General features: G+C 45.1%; 2 protein-coding genes across 4 annotated transcripts; both read left to right on the top strand.

Moving 5' to 3' along the window:
- Nucleotides 1-9,737: 9,737 nt before the first annotated feature.
- Nucleotides 9,738-12,060, top strand: lipt1 (lipoyltransferase 1). Of its 2 annotated transcripts, none has more exons than XM_085999490.1 (2): nt 9,738-9,993; nt 10,088-11,213. In XM_085999490.1, exon 2 carries the CDS (start codon nt 10,095-10,097, stop codon nt 11,211-11,213), a length of 1,119 nt encoding a protein of 372 aa, XP_085855616.1. In that variant the 5' UTR covers nt 9,738-9,993; nt 10,088-10,094. The 2 variants fall into 2 exon arrangements, with proteins under 2 accessions (XP_085855616.1, XP_085855614.1); XM_085999488.1 differs by having other exon boundaries at nt 9,741-9,993; nt 10,074-12,060.
- A 2,392-nt stretch (nt 12,061-14,452) lies between these two features.
- On the top strand, nt 14,453-17,919 carry LOC147112029 (BTB/POZ domain-containing protein KCTD21-like). 2 transcript variants are annotated; one of them, XM_085999491.1, is made up of 2 exons: nt 14,453-17,148; nt 17,403-17,530. In XM_085999491.1, the coding sequence occupies exon 1, from the start codon at nt 16,027-16,029 to the stop codon at nt 16,591-16,593; it is 567 nt and encodes a 188-aa protein (XP_085855617.1). In that variant the 5' UTR covers nt 14,453-16,026; the 3' UTR covers nt 16,594-17,148; nt 17,403-17,530. The 2 variants fall into 2 exon arrangements, with proteins under 2 accessions (XP_085855617.1, XP_085855618.1); XM_085999492.1 differs by having other exon boundaries at nt 16,018-16,567; nt 17,530-17,919.
- The last annotated feature ends 2,021 nt before the right edge of the window (nt 17,920-19,940 follow it).

Below are 19,940 nucleotides of genomic sequence, written 5' to 3'. Positions count from 1 at the left end.
AAATGATTCTTCCCGTGCTGGAAGGCAAACAGGTCCAGGCAGCCACAGCAGCAGCACAAGTGGCGCTTGCAATTGCAGGAACCCCTCAGAGACATCCAGCAGCCGGGTACATCATTTCCTTTTCCCATGAGGGTAGCACTTTGAAGGACCGTTAGAATTAGGTAGCAGGACACACCCAATATCAAATGTTACCAAGGATAAAAAAGTAGAGCCCACCACACACAAAAAACACACAACACAAAAAGCACAATACAGTACAGTGGAAATGATTGCAAGGATTCCTTAGAGGTGCTCTGCCCTCTATGTTGTAGTATATGCCTGGCTGTGCAGTGATGATGACTGAAGGATAGCAGGAATTCACCATAAATTTTGTTGGTGTGTTGGGTAAAAATGGCCTTTTAAGTAAAGTGGCCAATGACCTTTTAGGTGAAGTGGGTTTTGATTAATAGCTGTGTCAAGTTGCGAGCAAGTTCCCCTGTTCTGGCTCATTTGCCGATCCTTCCCCTGAACCTTCTCTCCCTGCTGCGAATCAGTGCTTCTACAAAATGCATAATTATAAAGCATGCAGCATGCAACTACTGTATAATTTTGGACACCTTGATGGGGCTGTATAGTCAATATCTGGCATCAGCCTGGAAGCTTTAATGACTGTGGTCACAAAAAAGCTGGACATTTACTGAGTGGAACCCATTCCTTTTCATGAATGCCTCTGAATTAATAAAAGGAGCTCATATAACCATATGAGTGACATCAATTAGGGCTTAGACCATGGGATTTCTGCCACCCTGTACAAGTGCTGGGCCCTCTCCTTTTGCTTCAGCTCTTCCTTGGAGCAGGTGTTAAAGTTATTTGCCCTTTTAAACATGCCATCAGTGACCTGATGGATTCAGTGGTACATTGCATACAGGCTTATCTGGCACATGTTTTTTGTGGCACTGTTTTTCTTGTCATTCTTGGGGTGTGGGCATTTCTGGCAAGGCCAATATTTATTGCCCATCCCTAGTTTCCCTTGAGAAGGTGACGGAGGGCTTTCTTCTTGAACACCTGCAGTCCGTGTGGTGAACGTGTTCCCATGCAAAACCTAGGACGACCATATGGTGTTGGCCTGCAGGGTTATCAGAAGGTAAGTACAACGAACCCCATCCCCCTCCAGATCCATTAATGAACCAGGTTGATTAGCCAATTATCAACAGTGCTCTGGAATACGAATACCTGCCCGGCTCAAGTATCGGATTACCGAGTCTGTCATAGAGGGTTGACATGGATCCAATGTCTGAATGCAAGAGTTATCTTGGAGTCATCAGATATATTTGGTGGAGGTTAGCACAGATCCAGTTGAATGCAACAAGGTAAACACATCGATATCTAAAAAATTGCATGTGTATGTGAAATTACAAATTGCTTGCTCTATTCTCCTCTAAAGGAAAATGGTTTTCAAAATGCTCCATTGTGTTAGAGGATCCTTTTCAATTCAACTTATTAACATTTGTGGAGACTGCTTCTCAAGGCGTTATTAGCATAGAGATCTATTGTTGCTGATTTTTGGATGCAGCGCTTGAAACTTCAATGCATAATAGTTGCTGAGCAACATTAATGAGATTGTAAGGCAAAATGCTGTACAGGCTGGCAGTGGGGGAGGGATTAATTAACTGATGTATTATAGTTATAACCATTGTTAATAACATTTAAAAGTAATCAGTAGAGGGGAAATTAGCACCAACACTCCCACAATACGCCGTAATAAAAACACAATTTTAATTATTCCATCATCACAAATCAGTGACCCTGACAATTAGATCTTGTATTTTAATTATTTGTAGGCATTTCTATATGTTAATTGTATATGACATGGGATAGAACAATGTGTCCTCCTACTTAACGAGAGATCCACTAGTATATGTAAAAAAAATACTCTCCATTGATTTTAATAGAAACTAAAATCAGGCAGGGTGTAAAACCAGAGTTGCACCTGATTAGATTAAAATTGCTTCCTTCGAGTCAGAGTGCTACTTTAACAGAAGGGTATTTGTTTATCCTGAAAAAATTTCAGTTCATTACTAGACATTAACCAGTTAAGCAACAGATACACCAAACCCCAGACAAGATTTCTGACATTGTATATTTTTGGGAAGGTTTGTATGATTCACTCATCTACCAGAGGCCGACTCTGAGGCACATTTTCCCTCTGAAACAGTAGGTCATGAATGAGGCAAGCTAATAACTAGGTAAATTTTTTAAAAAGTACAAATGCAGAAAACTGGTGACATTTCAGACGTGTAATCCTTCATCAGATGTAGGTATCTCTTTCCCTTTTTCTAACAAGGGAATGATAGCGTAGTGGTAATGTCACTGGGCTAGTACTCCAGATACCTAGACTAATGATCTGGATTTGTGAGTTCAAATCCCACTATCTCAACTAAATTTAGTTAATTAAATAAATCTGGAATAAAAAGCTAGTGTCAGTAATGGTGATCATGAAACTACTGGATTGTCGTAAAAACCCATCTTGGTTCTTTAGGGAAGGAAATCTGCTGTCCTTACCTGGTCTGGCCTATATGTGACTCCAGACCCACAGCAATGTGGTTGACTCTTAACTGCTCTCTGAAATGGCCGAGTGAGCCACTGAGTTGTAACAAACCACTACAAAACAAAATAATAAAAAAGAAACTGGATGGACCACCTGACATTGGCTATGGACACTGCAACGGCATGCCCAACCCAGTCAACCCTGCAAAGTCCTCCTCACCAACATCTGGGAACTTGTGCCAAAATTGTGAGAGCAACAGCCTTTCAGCCAACGTCCCAAACTCCTCCATCACCAATCCCTGGGGTGGCGGCACAGTGGTATACAGTCTGGCAGGATTGGTCCTGGAGTCCTCATGAAGTGTCATGGCTTCAGATCAAGCATGGGCAAGGAAACCTCCTACTGATTACCACCTACTGCCCTCCCTCAGCTGATGAATCAGTACTCCTCCATGTTGAATACCACTTGGAAGAAGCACTGAGAGTAGCAAAGGCACAGAATGTACTCTGGATGGGGGACTTCAATGTCCATCACCAAGAGTGACTCAGTAGCACCACTACTGACCGAGTCCTGAAGGACATAACTGCCAGTCTGGGCCTGCGACAGGTGCTGAGAGAACCAACACGAGGGAAAAAACCTTCTTGACCTCGTCCTCACCAATCTACCTGCTCCAGATGCATCTGTCCATGACAGTATTGGTAGCAGTGACCTCCGCACAGTCATTGTGGAGACAAAGTCCCGCCTTCACACTGAGGACACCCTCCATCGTGTTGTGTGGCACTACCACCGTGCTAAATGGGATAGATTCAGAACAGATCTAGCAGCTCAAAACTGGGCATCCATGAGGCGCTGTGGACCATCAGCAACAGAATTGTATTCCACCACAATCTGTAACCTCATGGCCCAGCATATCCCTCACTCTACCATTACCACCAAGCCAGGGGACCAACCCTGGTTCAATAAGGAGTGTATAGGAGGTGTGCCTGGGGAAGTTGCAACACAGGACTACATGCAAGCTAAAAAGTGGAAGCAGCATGCTATAGACAGGGCTAAGCGATCCCACAATCAACAGATCAGATCAAAGCTCTGCAGTCCTGCCACATCCAGTCGTGAATGGTGGTGGATCATTAAATAACTAACAGGAGGAAGAGGCTCCAAGAATATCCCCATCCTCAATGATGATGGACCCCAGCACGTGAGTGCAAAAGACAAGGCTGAAACGTTTGCAACTATCTTCAGCCAGAAGTACCGAGTGGATGATCCATATCAGCCTCCTCCTGAGGTTCCCATCATCACAGAAGCCAGTCTTCAGCTAATTTGATTCACTCCACGTGATATCAAGAAATGGCTGAGCGCACTGGATACAGTAAAGGCTATGGGCCCTGACAACATCCCGGCTATCATGCTGAAGACTTGTGCTCCAGAACCAGCCACGCCTCTAGCCAAGCTGTTCCAGTACAGCTACAACACTGGCATCTACCCGACAATGTGGAAAACGGCCCAGGTATGTCCTGTCCACAAAAAGCAAGACAAATCCAATCCAGCCAATTACCGCCCCATCAGTCTACTCTCAATCATCAGCAAAGTGATGGAAGGTGTCATCGACAGTGCTATCCAGCAGCACTTACTCACCAATAACCTGCTCACTGATGCCCAGTTTGGGTTCCGCCAAGACCACGCTGCTCCCGACGTCATTACAGCCTTGGTCCAAACATAGACAAAGGAGCTGAATTCCAGAAGTGAGGTAGCATTTGACCGAGTGTGGCATCAAGGAGCCCTAGTAAAACTGAAGTCAATGGGAATCAGGGGGAATACGCTCCACTGGCTGGAGTCATACCTAGCACAAAGGAAGGTAGTTGTGGTGATTGAAGGTCAATCATCACAGCCCAGGACATCGCTGCAGGAGTTCCTCAAGGCAGTGTCCTAGGCCCAACCATCTTCAGCTGCTTCATCAATGACCTTCCCTCCAACATAAGGTCAGAAATGGGGATGTTCGCTGATGACTGCACAGTGTTCAGTGCCATTCACAACTCCTCAGATAATGAAGCAGTCCCTGCCCGCATGCAACAAGATCTGGACGACGTTCAGGTTTGGGCTGATAAGTGGCAAGTAACATTCACGCCACACAAGTGCCAGGCAATGACTATCTCCAGCAAGCGAGAGTCTAACCACCGCCCCTTGACATTCAATGGCATTACCATCGCTGAATCTCCCACCCTCAACACCCTGGGGGTCACCATTGACCAGAAACTTAACTGGACCAGCCACATAAATACTGTGGCAACAAGAGCAGGTCAGAGGCTAGGTATTCTGCGGCGAGTGACTCACCTCCTGACTCCCCAAAGCCTTTCCACCATCTACAAGGCACAAGTAAGGAGTGTGATGGAATACTCTCCACTTGCCTGGATGAGTGCAGCTCCAACAACACTCGAGAAGCTCGACACCATCCAAAACAAAGCTGCCCACTTGATTGGCACCCCATCCAGCATCTTAAAAAACAATCACTCCCTCCACCACCAGTGCACCGTGTCTGCAGTGTGTACCATCTACAAGATGTACTGCAGCAACGCGCCAAGGCTTCTTCAAAAGCACCTCCCAAACCCGCGACCTCTACCACCTAGAAGGACAAGGGCAGCAGGCACATGGGAACACCACCACCTCCAATTTCCCTTCCAAGTCACACACCATCCTGACTTGGGAATATATCGCTGTACCTTCATCGTCGCTGGGTCAAAATCCTGGAACTCCCTACCACACAGACTGCAGCAGTTCAAGAAGGTGGTTCACTGCCACTTTCTCAAAGGCAATTAGGGGTAGGCAATAAATGCTGGCCTTGCCAGTGATGAATAAACAAAAATCGCACAGCTCTGCCAACCAGACCATGTGAAGACACCTCCGCACAGCCATTGCCAAGTGAGTGTGACAATGCTTGAAAATATGACTGGTGCATCTTGGCGGATGCAGCCAAACAGGCTGTGCTGCCTGATGATCACCCTGGCATGCCTCTTTCATGCAGGAACATGATGTGCTGTAACTGAATGGTTCTGAAAAAACAACCAGTAGAACAGTTCGTCAGGCATGTATCTGTGCCATCTAGCCTGCTGTCACAACTTATCTTGACAGTTGGAACATCCGCAAGCACAAATCATCTATTAAAGAAAGGTCACCTTTGTTTGCAGATACAAGTGTGTGGATACCAGTGGGTGGTACAAAGCATCTCTTGTGCAATCCAGCCTCCTGGCACCCCTTCTTCTTATAAGAACCTCAAATAGAGGGATTCCCATTAGGAAACCTGTGATGCAAGTAATATTGCTAGAGCCAAAAAAAATCAAATCAATTGGCACAAAGGCTCATGAAAACTGAGAGATGACTAAGGGGGTGGGGGGTGGCGGGGAAACACAAAACAAACAATTTGGATAAATGTGTCTGTACTGGTCTCAAAACTGCAGGTGCTTTTGAAGAAGCCTTGGCGAGTTGCTGCAGTTCATCTTGTAGATGATACACACTGCAGCCACGGTACGCCGGTGGTGGAGGGAGTGAATGTTTAAGGTGGTGGATGGGGTGCCAATCAAGTGGGCTGCTTTGTCCTGGATGGTGTTGAGCTTCTTGAGTGTTGTTGTCCAGGTCTTGCTGCATGCGGCCACAGACTGCTTCATTATCTGTGGAGTTGCGAATGGAACAGAACACAGTGCAATCATTAGCAAACATCCCCACTTCTGACCTTATAATGGAGCGAAGGTCATTGATGAAGCAGCTGAAGATGGTTGGGCCTAGGACACTGCCCTGAGGAACTCCTGCAGCAATGTCCTGGGGCTGAGATGATTGGCCTCCAACAACCACAACTATCTTTCTTTGTGCTAGTTGTGACTCCAGCCAATGGAGAGTTTACCCCCTGACTTCAGTTTTACTAGGTTTCCTTAATGCCACACTTGGTCAAATGCTGCCTTGATGTCAAGGGCAGTTACTCTCGCCTCACCTCTGGAATTCAGCTCTTTTGTCCATGTTTGGACCAAGGCTGCAATGAGGTCTGGAGCGGAGTGGTCCTGGCGGAAACCAAACTGAGCTTCAGTGAGCAGGTTATTGTTGAGTAAGTGCCGCTTAATAGCACTGCCGACGACACCTTCCATCACTTTGCTGATGATTGAGAGTAAACTGATGAGGCAGAAATTGGCCAGATTGGATTTGTCCTGCTTTTTGTGGACAGGACATACCTGGACAATTTTCCACTTTGCCTGGTAGGTGCCAGTGTTGTAGTTGTACTGGAACAGCTTGGCTAGCTAGTTCTGGAGCACAAGTCTGCTGTAAGCACACCTGCTTGTTAACATGCACCAGAGGGCTGGCACAGCCAGTGATGGAACTGATCAGTTGCCACCTACAACCTGCATGCAGCTTCCTCTTTAGCTGTCACTTCTAATCCCCCGTCCTTTCGGCCTTGGGCTGCTAATTGGTTGTGATCCCTTTTGAGCCTTTCTAAAGTCTTTTAGAATGCTTGTCCTACCATGGTGACACTTTCCTTTAATTGTTCCAAGCCTTTAACATTTTCTTTGTACACAGTTTTCCACTCCCACCTCTTGTTTGGTATCTACCTCTGCCTAAGGCTACACTTGGATCTGTGAATATTTATACAAATGAGCTGACCCAGGAAATTTGAATGCTATTAGCTTTTTACCATTCAGATGGGATTAACACCAGGGGGGAAAAATTCAGTATCGCCCCGTTTGGGGCGCCATTATCAGCCGTGCGCAAAGTTTAGCGCCTGACGCTAATTATCGCCTCTGACAGCAAACTTGGCTTTTATCGCCCCTGGAGGTGATTGGAGCGCTAAATCAGGCACTTCACACCTGTCTTAAGGCGCAAAGGCCGAGGAGCGAGGCGCTATCTCAGAGCGCTGGCGAAGCAAGGAAGGGCAAATCAAAATAAACCTGCAAAGTGCTGCTCAGTACTCAAAACTCCTTCACACAGCGTTGAATCTCTCCAGAAGTCTCTCTCTCTCTCTCTCAGAATGCGTGGTGCAAAAATGTCACCGACAAAAAAAGGCAGGAAGTGGTCACCTTTAAATAGCGCTCCCCTAGTCCCTTTCTGACAGCATAACGCTCCCCTCAACCTGTCGTTGCTAGCGGCAGGCAGTAAGGCAGGGGGCGCCACTCAATATCCGGTCCAGGGCGCTAACGGGGCGTTGCGCACTCGACTGACGTCACGATCTGACATCACGATCTGGCGGTAGTGTTTAGCGCCGCCGCAAAATATCTAGTTAATTTCGCGAGTGGTGCAAACATCGCTGCGCCCGGGCGTTAGTTGCTTTGCATCCCATTAGCACCCTCTTACGGTGCTAATGGGAGGCGCAAGCAACTGAATTCCCCCCCCCCAGTTCTTTACCTTTTAGACATGACACATCAGTAGAGGAAAATCGTCCTCAATTTGTGCACAGTAAGATTTGCGAAAACCAAAACAGAACTTGTTACAAATGGAAACATGACATCACTAATATAACTTCTTAAATGATGTCCCTTCTTCATCAAGGCGCATTCTTTCTCTACCACATTCAAAGGTGCTCTTTCAACTTCAAAGCAGGTTCTTGGCTTAAAGTTTCTAGATGTTTAGGATGCTTTGTAAATTTCTCAGTAAGTAGTCTGAGATTCAAATGGACGGAACGTAGAACAAGTCAGAAGGGTCAAGCTGGAGACTTGCAGATCATAGTTGGAAAAGCGCTGCACCTATCAGCAGCATAGAGCTTAATTGCTTTTAATGGTATACTGCACTTTTTCCCGCGCATTTATAAGCATTAATATTAGTGAGATCCTATCACTGTTGTGATTGATGTGGCTAATGTCCATTCTTAGCAGAGGGAGGTGCTATTTCTAGAACTTCACTTCCTTCTTGCCCAATTGAATGAAGAATCTGGAGTGCAGCACAGCTAGGAGCAGCAGATATGGGCGTTACAATTTGGCCGTAGTCAGGAAAACCAAATCCAGCTTCTCCTAGGAAGCCTAGGCAACAGCCTAGAGCTGTATTTTCTTTGGGTTCCCCTTGCTGTAGTACCTTAGGCATATCTGTGCCTAGGTCACCTATGCGTTAATCTGGCCCTGTGTTGACTAGCTGTTTGCCCCAAAGTGCATGTTCACCTTTGAATAACAAGGGATGGTTTACACACCAACCTCAGCATCGCAGTACAACAAAGTTGGCGTGTAAACAGAGACTGACACCAGCAATCTCAGAGTGGATCACACTACTGGTGCTTAAGTGAGACAGATCCCCCAGGCTGGGGATTTCACACCCAAACTGCAGATCTTAGACAGCAGTGTGAGCATGGTTTTCTGCAGTTCGGGTTGAAAAGTCCACGATAAAGTGAAGGCATGGATGGAGCTTTGCCAGCAAGACAGGACAGGCAAAATGGGAAACTTCATGGAAAATCTTGAAATAATTGGATGTCCCTTCTAAGAACATAAGAACATAGGAAATAGGAGCAAGAGTGGGCCATTTGGTTCTTTGAGCCTGCTCCGCCATTCAATAAGATCATGGCTGATCTTCTACCTCATCTCCACTTTCCTGCACTATCCCCATATCCCTTGATTCCCTTAATATTCAAAAATCTATCGATCTCTGCCTTGAATATACTCAATAACTGAGCCTCCACATCCTTCTGGGGTAGAGAATTCCAAAGATTCACCACCCTATGAGTGAAGAAATTTCTCCTCATCTCAGTCCTAAATGGCCGACCCCAGATTCTGAGATAATGTATAATAAATACTTTTCACTGCTGCTAAATTTTGCAAATTGTGGTGTGTGCATGCACTCTAAGCATTGTGACATTATCATGCATATGTAACAACAGAATAATGACAAGCTTCAGACCAATTTAAAAAACAATTTAAATTGTATGAGTTGGACAAATGCCTGAGATGTGAGATTTTCGGCTGAAGCAGCAAACCGGAGGCATAAGATTGTGCCTAAAACATAAATATGATTAAAGGCGGCATGTTGCATCCGTCATATAGCTGTGGTTAAAAAAAAACTTTCATTTATATAGCGCCTTTCACGACCCCAGGATGTCCCAAAGCACGTTACAGCCAATGAAGTACTTTTGAAGTGTAGTCACTGTTGTAATGCAGGGATTACAACAGTAGCATTAATAACTTCTGTCATCTTTACCCTGTCTTTCCCTTTTGTTTTTTTTTCGTTGTCTCTTCAGAGTCCACCAGGCTATGGGAGTTGCCCAGTGGTTCTCTTCCAGTCATGGAGGTGGGACCAGCCCAGAATCCACTTGGACGGTGCAAGCCCTCTATTAAACTTGCAGGAGCTTAGTTGAGCGGCACTCCCGTGTGTAGATGGCGCTATGAGAGGGTGAAATGTCCGTCTGATGTTACCAAGAGGCTCCTTCTTCTCTCATTGCAAATGACAAACAGTGGATGAAGGTTTTTGGGCCGAAGCAGGCGCTTTGCTCAACAAGAGAAGCAGTTTAAAGGGATCAGGTGAGTGAATGTATCTCACTTTCAGTTTGCAGGAGCGGGCTGTCCATAACTTGTGCGTTGCATTTATTTGTTATTGTTAGTTTGTATTTTGCAGCGACGTGATGCCCTTGCTGAATGGTAGCCTGCGGGCAGCGTGGAGAGCGCTCTCCTCCGCTCGCTACGCCGCTCTGGATGACCCCCAAGGCGGTGCCCTTCTCCTGAAGTCCACGTCCAATGATGTCTACGAGAACCTGGCGGTGGAGGACTGGCTGCACGAGTACGTGCAGTCCCGGGACCGGGAAGTGCTCCTGCTCTGGAGGAATTGCCCAGCCGTGGTCATCGGTCGCCACCAGAACCCCTGGCAGGAATGCAACCTGAAACTCATGAGGGACAAAGGCGTCCGACTGAGCCGGAGGAGGAGCGGGGGAGGCACCGTGTACCACGACATGGGCAACATCAACCTGACCTTCTTCACCTCCAAGAAGAGGTATGACAGGCGCGGGAACTTGGAGCTGGTCATTTCTGCCCTGAAGAAGATCCGACCTCACCTGGACATCTTGGCCACAGACAGGTACGACTTGCTGCTCAACGGTGCCTTTAAGATCTCAGGCACTGCCTCCAAGATTGGAAGGACCTCTGCTTACCACCACTGCACCTTACTTTGTAACTCAGACAGGTCTCTCTTATCCTCTGTGCTCCACACTCCCCACCAAGGTCTAAAAAGCAACGCTACCCCTAGTATACCTGCCACTGTGAAAAACCTCTGGGAAGAGGATCCCACTCTCACATGTGATGTCTTGATGGATGCCATTGCGGCAGAGTATGCAAGGCGCCACGGCCTCCAAAACCAAATCATGCTCATTGACCCCAAAGACAATTTGGTGCTACCAGGAGTTAACACGTTTACCCAGGAGCTTAAAAGCTGGGACTGGATCTATGGAAAAACACCCAAGTTCAGTGTCAGTCATTCTTTCTCTGTGGACCATAATGTATCCGGGGCAGAAGTGAAATTGAACATGAGCATCAACCGTGGCAGAATTGAAAGCTGTAACATTGAAGTATTGTCTGATTGGCTACCACCTGCAATGTGTGACCAGCTAGCTTCAGACCTCATTGGCAACAAGTTTTGCCCCACTGAAACACTGGTTTTGGCAAATGCCCATTTAAGGGTTTGTCCCCAGGACAACGAGCTGCATAACAAATGGAATGTACTTTGTGAACAAGTTATGGCAATTATGTAATTTTTAGTCTTGAGTGATTTTTTTAAATGTCAAATCTCTACATGCACCCTGGCAAACTTGAATTTAACACTGTTGAACCTCCCATCAAAACAAAAATGGCAATCTAATTTTGTGCAACATTTATTCGAAGATGAGTTTTACAATCCAGTGTACCAAGTTAGTAAAAACTGTAAAAATGGGTCCTGGCAGTTTGAAGTAATTATTTTCTTTAGGGAAGCAAAAAGGATCTGTATGGGCGATGGGCTTGAATCAAAATAATGTAATTGGTATCTATTGTTAGGAATATTTGAATTAACAAACAATATATAATATATATATTACACAAATATTTGATCTGATACCAGTAGCTGTATTCTGGGTTCCACCTCATTTGAAAGTGTGAGGCTGGAACTGCTATTCTTCCCAGGAGAGATTTTTGCACATCTGTGGTTACATGAGTAATCTGAGTTCCACTCCCAGGAGTTAAAATTTCAAGTTTAGAAAGCATAGGTGGTGTCCACACCCATTATTCAAATTAACTCCAGTTATGTTTAAAAAGCACTCCATGCGGTGTCAAACCCAAGCAGGGTGAGGCTACCTCCTCCGGGGAGTCTCCAACCTCTTAAGGAGTTAGGTTAGGCCCTATGGCTGGATTTATACTGGAACATTATTGTTGCTTGCGAAGTGGAAATCGGAATGCAGCAATGCTAAAGCTGCAATGTAAGTGCACTCTAAAATCTGACATGCATTGAATTCTGCAGCTAACACATTGGCTTATCACAAGATCACCACTGTGTGTTCACAAGATCACCACTGTGTGTTGAGTCTCCGTGGAGCTGAACTGGATTTGGATTCAGCAACTCTGGAATAAGTTTCAATGCACAACTCTTGATATGACCAGGGGATTAGTAAGTGCTTGCTGTGTGATTTGCATTCTAGCTACTAAATCACCTAAATGTGTCATATGTGACCTAAAAGTTCCTGTACAACAGGTTTGTTTTTCAAATGAGACTAGCTGAAATGCATTCTGGGAGTAATAAAACTACATTTCCCAGAATGCTGTGCGCCAACCAACCTTTTCCGTGGAAGGTAAGGAACACCTGCACAAAACATTATCTATCCAGTTTCTAAGCATTTTCCACCAAATTTGGAATTAAATTTAATTAACTGGATGACCTTGTACCAATGAGATGGCTGTGAGAGGGCATAAACATTGGAATAATAATTTAATAAGAGAAAATAAGGATTAAACAGGTGTGTAGAACTCACCTGTCTTGAAATGCTTTTGTGGTCTGGGGTGTGACTGTTTGCTTTTGTTAATGCCTTAAAGGTAAAGACGGATGTTAAATGCAGAAAATTCTGGAATTTTGGTAGATCAATAAAAGGTACAGTTGAAGAGTTTTTCAAGTACATGGTTTTGAAGGTGCAAATAATTTCTTAGGCCTTTTGTAGGCTTTTAATGAAATCCATTAAAGCACATTGCCCATGGTTTCAAATTTTGAACTTAATGTGTCATGGTTATTTTTTTTAGGAATAACAGGACTTTTGAAAACTAAAAATGTAATCCTTTAAACACCAAACAGTTCATTTATAGAACTTTACATTTTCAATTCTATATATGCTAAAATGACTGTTTATGCGGTCTTGCGTCGCTCTCCAAAGAAAGCACTCGTCTGACATATTGTATCACAGTCTAGTTGCATGGCTACATATAGAAACCTGTGCATGTAAACAGCCTCTCACTACAGCTCTGTAAATCATTCAGGCCAAATCCACTGTGGCAGTAAATAAGATGGTACATAGAAACATAGAAGATAGGAGCAGGAGTAGGCCATTCAGCCCCTCGAGCCTGCTCCGCCATTCAATGAGATCATGGCTGATCATCCAAATTCAGTACCCTGTCCCTGCCTTCTCCCCATATCCCTTGATCCCTTTAGCCTTAAGAAATATATCTAACTCCTTCTTGAATATATTTAATGAATTGGCCTCCACTGCCTTCTGTGGTAGAGAATTCCACAGGTTCACCACGCTCTGGGTGAAGTAATTCCCCCTCATCTCTGTCCTAAATGTCTTACCCCTTATCCTTAGACTGTGACCCCTGGTTCTGGACTCCCCGACCATCGGGAACATCCTTCCTGCATCTAGTCTGTCTAGGCCTGTTAGAATTTTATAAGTTTCAATGAGATCCCCTCTCATTCTTCTAAACTCCAGCGAGTATAAGCCCAGTCGACCCAATCTCTCCTCATACGTCATTCCTGCCATCCCTGGTAGATAATGTCTGTCTGTATTCCAGCACATAGTTTGAAAATCATTAACAAAGTATTTTTGTATCAATTTCACAAAACAAAAAAAACCCCACCAAAATGATATAAATGGTTGTGGAACTAGATTTTAGTGGGATCCAGAATGCCAAGATACTACCATTTCAGCATTGATGCAATACAACCAAAGACATTTTTAAAAATTCATTTTTATGGGATGTGGGCGTCGCTGGCACGGCCAGCATTTATTGCCCATCCCTAATTGCCCTTGAGAAGGTGGTGGTGAGCTGCCTTCTTGAACCGCTGTAGTCCGTGTGGTGAAGGTACTCCCACAGTGCTGTTAGGTAGGGAGTTCTACGATTTTGACCCAGCGACGATTAAGGATCGGCGATATACTTCTAAGTCAGGATGATGTGGGACTTGGAGGGGAACTTGGAGGTGGTGGTGTTCCCATGCGTCTGCTGCCCTTGTCCTAGGTGGAAGAGGTCGCGGGTTTGGGAGGTGCTGCCGAAGAAGCCTTGGTGAGTTACTGCAGTGCATCTTGTAGATGGTACACACTGCAGACACGGTACACCGGTGGTGGAGGGAGTGAATGTTTAAGGTGGTAGATGGGGTGCCAATCAAGTGGGCTACTTTGTTCTGGATGATGGCGAGCTTCTTGAGTGTTGGAGCTGCACTCATCCAGGCAAGTGGAGAGTATTCCATCACACTCCTTACTTGTAGATGGTAGAAAGGCTTTGGGGAGTCAGGAGGTGAGACACTCGCCGCAGAACACCTCGCCTCTGACCATTTCTAAATGTATACACAGGAGCTGATATCTTTTTGAAATGCCACCAGTGCACCCCTTTTAAAATTGGACTTGAGTTTGTTTTGGAAACGTGAGTATTAATATTGCTAAAAATATTTAAACATATCAGTTTCTTTTGACATCCAAAGTAAATTGGCACCTATAATTTTTTTTGTAGTGTTTTTATTTTATTTTCCTTAGTGATGCAACAACACTTCACGTTTCCAAGTGCTTCTAGACATCCTTGTGTGGCGTTTGTCATTTTAAAGTTAACAAGGACAGTCCTTTTTTATGTTAGCTGTGGAATATCCTGCTTTTGGATTTATGGAGAGAAGCACAGCTGTCTGGGGAAAATGGGTTACTCCATGGAATCAAGTGGTTTTGTTTATATTTTTAAAAAAAATCTCCCAGTGGTTCACTACGTTTATGCATTTGAGTAGTTGAGACATGTGGTAAACCACTGTTTGTATTCCTGTTTGTCCTGTTTGTATTCCACTGTGTACATGCCTGGACATGCCTCGGCTGACTCCTCCCACAGGTCCTAGTATAAAGGTGACTGCTCCCCAGCCCTTAGTATCATGGACCGGTCGACCACGCGAGGCAGACCTCCATTCTGTTGTTAATAAAAGCCTTTGGTTACTCTTCTAACTCTCAGTCTTTTATGAGTAATTGATAGCGCATCAAGACATACAGACCTGGCCGGCCCCAGGGATTGCCCTGTTTCATGCTGTTAACTGACCTCAGCTGAAAGAGTGCTAGAGGTACTACAATTGGCCTCACTGGAGTCCGTTTTCCACATCTATGTAGAGTGTGAGAGGTTGCAGCCCCACTTCCATTATTTGAAGGGGCTGCACCTCGATTTATGGCTGCACTTCAGTCCCACGCTTCTGATCTTTGGTCACCCGGTGCGGAGGGGAGTGGGCAGATCTGGGGGACCTCCTCGTGGGACTGCTCCTGGGCCTGGCCAAAGTGGCCATTAACGGGTCCAGGCAGCGGGTGGTCGAGGGGGTCGTTCGGCCCGATTGCCTGCCTCTCTTCCGCGGCCACGTTTGCGCCCGGGTGGCCCTGGAGATGGAACACACGGTGTCTGCCGGCAGGCTCGAGGCCTTCTGCGACCGGTGGGCACCGCAGGGACTGGAGTGCTTCATCACCACTGGAAACAATATTTTAATTTAATTTGTGAAGTCTCAGTTGTTGTATTTTTGGTTAAGTTACAGTTTTTTAGTTGATGCTCCAACACAGAATTGGCCTCACTGGTCCCGGATTCCTGCTCTTAATTGCTATCTGGAAAATAATGCTACAAGTGCAGGTGTGATAAGATGTTGAGTGACAATGAGATTAGGCTCAGTAATCTCAATCCAGTTCCTAGCGGGAAGGGCCTAGAGCACAAAATTGTTCCTAATTTGGCATTAAATTGGCAATCTCACTTAAATGCCACAGGAGGGAAGGTGTCAGAAATGGAAAACACAAAGTCGTGCTGCTTTAGTAGTGGGTGTGCACCTGAGGTTGAGGCTGACCATTTTGCAGAGCATCATTGAGGAAGCTCTAATCATGCCATATTATAACGGGGAGTGCTTGGTGCTGATACTAGGTTGCCGATACCGCTAACACTAACATCCCATTTAAAAAAAGAGAATAATCAGAAGTTGTCTTTACATAATTCAAGACTATTGGTGCCAGGATGGAACAGTCTAGGACCTAGCAGGTAATTTAAAAAAAAAAGCTTTTTGGGATCCCATATTTTACTTTTTATTTTTCTTACAGAGATTAAGTTCAGGACTTCAGCATGTCTAAACCAATAACGCTGAATGTAGGAGGAAGGTTATACACCACTTCCCTGATGACTTTAACTCGCTATCCAGAATCGATGCTTGGCTCAATGTTTAGTGGAGCATTGCCCACCAGCAGCGATCTGCAAGGAAACTACTTCATCGACAGAGATGGGAAAATGTTTCGCTACATCCTGAACTTCCTTCGTACGTCACACTTGGACCTTCCAGTTGATTTCCAAGAGCTGGATCTTCTGAAGAGAGAGGCTGATTTTTTTCAGATCCAGCCTCTGCTGGAGGCTTTGCAGAAGATCGAGTGCCAGGACACGAAGCTGAAAAAGAACGCAATGCTCAACATCATTCACGACTCGCAGTTACATAATGTTGGCTCCTTTACTGTAAGGATTGTTGATGTTCGAGTATTTTGCACATCGTCTGCCTTACTGAAGCTGCTGAATTCCAAATTCTATTATACTTTCAAAGGAGACAATTTACCTGCTGGCCCCAATCTGGAAGATCTGAAATTTATTTCGCTAGAATGGGTTGAAAGTAGCGACAGTGTGCTGCCTCTCCCTCTAACTTAACCTCACTGTATGTATTTAACTTACTTATATATGTATAACCTACCTGTTGGGGCCGTTGCCCCTTTAACTTACCTTTTAGGGCCATTGCCCCTTTAAGACGCGCCTTAGCGTGCTGACGTCACGTCACGTACAACGTAGCGTGCTGACGTCACGGCACGTACGACGTGACGTGCGTGAGGCGGCTGCCGGCCCGACTCGGCCTTCCAGAAAGGCTGCCGGCACAGCCCGGCCTAGCGTCTTTGGCCGCATCTACCAGCCGCCGGGAGCGACGCGATCTTCCGCTCCCGCGGCAAGCATCGGCTCAGCCTGGCCTCCAGCTCCCGCTCCCGACTTCGGCCTCCACGGCCAGAAACGCGACCACGCGCATCACGTGACGCCCCAAGCGCGGACAACGCTACCGAGCGTGATGAGGTCATCACGCTCCCCACAGGACTGCTACGTAGTCCTCGTGGAGCCCTCGCTGGGACACAGACCTACACCACGGTGCTCCTACAGCAGCACAGGCTCTGGGCAGTTGTATTATCCCCATGCTTGAGTCTTGGAAATTGTTTGTCTGTAAGTATTTTAGAATGCTATGGATGATTAATGTGCACTGTATGTTGTAGAAAATGTTTAGTTGTAACTTTTCTCTGCCTAGCTGATTAACTAGTAGCTGTATTTTCATACACTATGTACAGGGCTAATTTAAAGAGAATGCCTCCCAGTTTACTAAATGTACTGTGTTGCTCAGGCGTACCTAAATCTGTGTATACATATCAGTTATGCGCCTGTATACTAATGTGTGCTTCCATTTCTGTGTTGTATTTCAGTTTTACAATTAGAATCGTTCAGTAAAGTGTTACAAGAAAAGTCAAGCCTTGTGATTTTATTGGAAGATATCGAGTTGTTCGCTATCTGTCTAGCTCTGCAGAGAAGCGCGTTGCGAGGGCAGAACAGACAGTGTAGTGGAAAGGCAGTATTTAATGCAGAATTGGAAAAGCCTCTGTGTTTCACCGTCTCATCAGCAAATCAAAAATCTGCAAATGTTTGTTCAGCAAGTCATAAAAATAGCAGTCAACGGTGGATTCCTTCTTCATTCCTTTCCTTCGATTTCATCCGGCCCAGTGATCCTGCATTTCACTCAGTACTAATAAGACTGCAAGCCACAGGCTCCCAGTCATTGGGGTTTTTAAAAAATTGAATAGCTTCTCCCTTCTGCTGTTTCTTTTATAGAACTGAATCTATTACCAGCTGTGTACTTCATAATAAAACTCCTATGTATAATGTATCATGAATGTTAATTCTTTTACTTGTACAGTTGAATTTTACTGTTAAGATAAAACTGATGTTGCTAGATTCACTTGTTGCAGTATACTTATTTTTAAAAAAAGTGTAAATATGCCAATTTCCGAGAGTCATTCAACACTGCACAGTCTCATTTCATCTAGACAGGATGTCCTTGGCTGTATATTAATCACTAGGAAGAAAGACTTGCATTTCTATAGCGCCTTTCATGACCACCGGACGTCCCAAAGCGCTTTACAGCCAATGAAGTACTTTACAACATTGACTACACTTTTTTTTTAATGTGGGAAATGCAGCAGCCAATTTGCGCACAGCAAGCTCCCACAAACAGCAATGTGGTAGTGACCTGATGATCTGTTTTAGTGATAAGGGATAAATATGATTGAGGGATAAATATTGGTGAGGACACTGGGGATAACTCCCCTGCTCTTCTTCAAAATAGTGCCATGGGATCTTTTATGTCCACCTGAGAGAGCAGACGGGGCTGCCGTTTAACATCTCATCCAAAAGAGAGCACCTCTGCCAGTGCAGTACTCCTTCAGCACTGCACTGGAGTATCAGCCTAGATTTATGTACTCAAGTATCATGGAGTGGGCCCACAGCCTTCTGCCTCAGAGGCGAGTGTGCTACCAACTGAGCCACAGCTGACGACATGACTGATTTGCCTGGCCGTCATCCCTTGAACTCATTCATACATTTTACTTGCGTGGCTTTCCCTGGTAGCTTATTCTCTACCTTCTTTATGAAATAGGTCCGCCTATTGTCCGGTGTCAATTCTTGAATGATTACGCCACTGTGAAGTGTCTTGGGATGTTTTCCTATGTTAAAGGCTATATATGAATGCAAGTTGTTGTTGGCATTCCACAATGATGGATATTCACTATTGATTTCTCTGGTTGCACCAAAAATGGTTTATGGATATTTAAGTTAAAATAGAGGCAACATTGGTCCTAAATGACAATACTTTTACCAATTGAGGTTTGCAAAGAAAGACTTGCATTTATACCGCACCATATCATGTCCGTCAGAAATATACCAAAGCACTTCACATATTATGAATTACTGTTTTTGCTATGGAATGCATGCTATTATGCAGCCATATGTGGCAGCCATTCTGCACACAGCAAGATCCCACAAATAGTTATTGCCAAAGAAAACTCTTTGCTGATAAACAAGAATAAATTTAGTTAACTTTTACTGAAAATATGTGCAAAGTACAGGACTTAAAGATATATAGGGTCTGTTAATATAGTGGTTGTGGAATGGACCAGCAACTCCATGGTTGTAAGTTCAAATCCCACCATGGCAAATTGCTGCTGCAATTAAGTACAGGCAATCAACACTGTGGGAAACCAGCCCACTGCCTTACCCCCAAATCAAAGCTACCTCCAGACAGATTTGCTTCCCACACAAATATAAATTCCTCAGGGTTATATTCATGGTTTTGGTTATCTTGATTAAATTTTCCTCCCAAATAATTCAAAATATTCCATTGAAATACACCACACAGCTCAGTGGATATGTGCACCACATGGTTTGGGACTGAACTCTGCAGGTTCTATGACAAGTTAGCTGCTCTCAGACAGGGCAGCAGTGCCTATAAGCTGAAGGATTGGCGGGGGGCCATTGGATTAAACCTTATTCGCCTTCAACGACTCCTGCTGGAAAGGCTGCATGTAGGAATGTCAGGTGGGGCTTATCTGCATTGTCCTCTCGTCCCCGCCCATCTATTCATCCATCTGTCATAAGAACATAAGAAATAGGAGCAAGAATAGGCCCTTCGAGCCTGCTTCGCCATTCAATAAGATCATGGCTGATCTACCTCAGCTCCAGCTTACCGCACTATCCCCATATCCCTTGATAAACCCACAACTAAGACCATCTGCCTCAGTCTTCTGTTGGCCCACTGCTTTCAACACCAGGGATCCTCTCGAGTTCTTTTTTTCCATTTCCCCTCTCACCTCTCATCAGACACATCTCCTCCATGTGATCCAACACCTGATCTCTTGATTTCCTCCCAACCTAGTTCATAGAATCATAGAAATTCACAGCACAGAAAGAAG

Source organism: Somniosus microcephalus, chromosome 10 (assembly GCF_052327205.1).
Source record: "Somniosus microcephalus isolate GS21.2 chromosome 10, FLI_Smic_1.0, whole genome shotgun sequence".
Classification (NCBI taxonomy): domain Eukaryota; kingdom Metazoa; phylum Chordata; class Chondrichthyes; order Squaliformes; family Somniosidae; genus Somniosus; species Somniosus microcephalus.
Note: the sequence above shows the minus strand (reverse complement) of the source record. Positions and strands in the feature narration are given on the sequence as shown.

Excerpts from the sequence above, each read along its gene's own strand:
- lipt1 (XM_085999488.1), top strand. The coding sequence starts at position 10,095 with ATGCCCTTGCTGAATGGTAGCCTGCGGGCAGCGTGGAGAGCGCTCTCC.
- LOC147112029 (XM_085999492.1), top strand. The coding sequence starts at position 16,027 with ATGTCTAAACCAATAACGCTGAATGTAGGAGGAAGGTTATACACCACT. Across the intron at positions 16,568-17,529 it reads ATGGGTTGAAAGTAGCGACA|ACAGTGTAGTGGAAAGGCAG; the intron begins GTGTGCTGCCTC and ends AGGGCAGAACAG.